This window comes from Alligator sinensis, unplaced genomic scaffold (assembly GCF_000455745.1).
Source record: "Alligator sinensis unplaced genomic scaffold, ASM45574v1 scaffold330_1, whole genome shotgun sequence".
Taxonomy (NCBI): Eukaryota; Metazoa; Chordata; order Crocodylia; family Alligatoridae; genus Alligator; species Alligator sinensis.
This window is the reverse complement of record NW_005842178.1, coordinates 1,984,413-1,987,050: the sequence shown is the minus strand read 5'-3', so window position 1 is coordinate 1,987,050 and position 2,638 is coordinate 1,984,413. Positions and strand designations below refer to the sequence as shown.

The window sequence follows — 2,638 nt, the reverse complement described above, 5'->3', positions numbered from 1 at the left end:
CTTAACTGAAGGAATACAATTGGTACTTTGATTTTTCCCTTAAATATATTACTTTGCAGAGGTAAAGAGTAAACACACACCTTATGTACAAGGCCATTTTCCAGAATGTCTTCTAGTGTCAGGTCTTCACAGTCTGCTGATAGATCAGTGATGATATCCTGCAGGTAAAAAGTGAGACATTTAGCCATTAGATTAGATTAAAGGCATTTACATGAAACCACAATCTGTGACACACTGTTACAGCAAGAACATGATGTGGTGATATCATTAAATAAATTTCAAGCCTACAAGTAACCGCACGTTAACTTGAGAACAAATGTCTCTTACCACCCCCCACCCCCGAGCAGGGTGTGGGTCCCGGGGGAAATCAGCCTGCATGGGGCCCTGCCCCACAATGCTAGGAAGCCAGTGGCGGATTCGGCGGGGCGGGGGAGTGCCAAGTGGCTGGACGTGACACCGGGCCCCCACAAAGCGCAGGGCCTGGGGTGGTCGCCCCAATTTGCCCCCCCACCCCCAAGATGGCCCTGCACACACATTTAAAAACTCATCAGAAAGATACCAAATAGTACAAGACTCAGATTCATTACTGTGTGAAAAAAAAGTGAAACGTGAGCTATATATTCACACATCTCCACCACATCAAAAGAGAATCTTGGCCCATGTTCCAACTACTCCCTTAAAGCGGCGCCTAAGCTCCTGATGTATCCAAGAACAGACACTCGTCACTTAAATCTAGAAGACTATTTCTCTCTGGTTGCCGATTCAAATGTTCGTTACTGTAGCACTATTTCCTCTAGCCACTACAAAGACATGCACTGTCTGTCTCCTCTAAACCACTGGGGTTTTTCCCATCTCCAGACAGCCAGTGCTACACAACAGACACCATACCTCGAAAGACAGGGTTCCTCTTACTGCAACCACAACAGCCTCTTTTTTGTGATCCAAAGCGACAAAAAATGGAATCTCAAAAATCTGAAGAGGGAAAAAACAAAGTGCTCAACAAAAGAGACCAAGTTTCCACCGTAAGTCAACATTTATTTTTATTTTCTAGAGAGAAATAAAGACACTGAACTTCTATGAAGTTGTATAAACTTGTCTTTGTAAACTCAATCTCTTATCTATTTGCGAGCTCTAAAAAGGAATTGTATTATTCTCATACAAGGTTACAGGAATGTTTTGCTTTACATTGCAACACATCGTTTCAATAAGTCTCTTCCTTCTGTAATGTTAACTTTGGTGTCACTTACCTAAACAAGAACCCTTGGCCCAGGGTTGAAATTGCTTTGTTTGAACATTCTGGTTTTGCAAGGTATTAATTTTAGAACATGACAGTTGGGAAAAGCAAAGCTTTTGGTTTCTTACTGAATTCAAGAAATTGCAGGGAATTGTTCTGGGTTTTTTGGGGGTTTTTTTTAAAATAGCTTCCCAGATTATTACCTTGTTATGAAAGCTAATATGAATGAAATCTCTGTACTGCAGCCCTGTTATTCTTAAAATGGATCCAAAGTGAAAGTTAAAACAATCACCACCAATTATATCAGGATCTGTCGCTCTGCTTCTGCAACTAAGAAAACAAAAAGAGATTAAAGTGAACTTGCAAGTTCAAGCTAGTCACATTTCCCTTCAGGAACAGATTTCAATTACATTCATGGAGGAGTATGTGTCTATTCATAGTTCAAAGTCTAGCTTCGAAGCTACTGCTTTAAGGCTTTAAGAAAAATACACAAAAGTAATTACTGAGAAGTTCTGATATAATCTTGAGAAACTCATGAAAAGAATGGAGAATCTAAAATACAAAAACAGTTCTCCAGAACAAATTCATTTTAACCACAGCTACACATTCAGCTCTGAGTTTATCCAGGTATTCGATTTCTCAAGTTTTTGTACTGCCACACCTCACAAGATGACATGTCATGCCAATAATCAAGGCTGGATGGCAGATTTATTCACTCTTTGTTTCACATAAAAGGTGACAGAAGAGATCATATATGTATATGGGATTATGCCTGAAGCTACAGATTTAAGATACTGCGCCAACTTACCAGTCACGGTTAAGTCTACAGAGAGCAGTAAATGGGTTAGTGAATATATAGTATGGCCATCCATAAGCAGCTGCAGCAAACTGCATGTAGTGAGCAGCATTTTCTAATTCAACATCCAAATCATCAGCCTGAGGAGGGGAAAAAAGCCCAGATTAAAGGCTTCAGGTACACACGTTACTTCACCATTACAGCCTGAATCTTTTCAACAGCACTAGCAGTCCAATTAAATTTAACTTCTTACATTTTCAGTACAAACTTTACATAGAAGAAAGCCCTAAATATTACAGGGGAACAGGCCACCCTTAAAGAAGCTCAGCCTTATTTTACAGACAGCATTACGTTTCTCTCTCACAAATAATAAACCAAGGGTTTGGAAAAATGCCAGTTATTTAAAATAATCACTGTTTCATTATTTCACTGTCTGCTATTTGTATTGAAAACTGAATGCTTGTTTCAACTAAGTTGTTTGGGGGACAGGTCTGATGGGAGGAAAAGTTTTGGATTTTTCTAACAGATTAATCTAGCAAGAGTTGTTCTTTCGATCCGACTCTCTGTTAGCTGAATCCAGGAGCAAGTCGGGGGGGGGGGGGGGGGGG

General features: G+C 40.1%; 1 protein-coding gene across 2 annotated transcripts in view; it reads right to left on the bottom strand.

The window, feature by feature from the left end:
* DAGLB (diacylglycerol lipase beta) overlaps positions 1-2,638 on the bottom strand; it is a 27,905-nt gene that overhangs the window by 14,563 nt on the left and 10,704 nt on the right. For both annotated transcript variants that reach the window (XR_003094635.1, XM_025206980.1), the window contains exons 5-8: positions 2,043-2,170; positions 1,438-1,564; positions 889-972; positions 81-158 (exon numbers count right to left, since the gene is read on the bottom strand). Coding sequence is in view for 1 of the 2 variants with exons in the window: in XM_025206980.1 (XP_025062765.1) it covers positions 81-158; positions 889-972; positions 1,438-1,564; positions 2,043-2,170 (417 nt within the window). In the remaining variant the exon portion in view is untranslated. The remainder of the gene's footprint in view (positions 1-80; positions 159-888; positions 973-1,437; positions 1,565-2,042; positions 2,171-2,638) is intronic.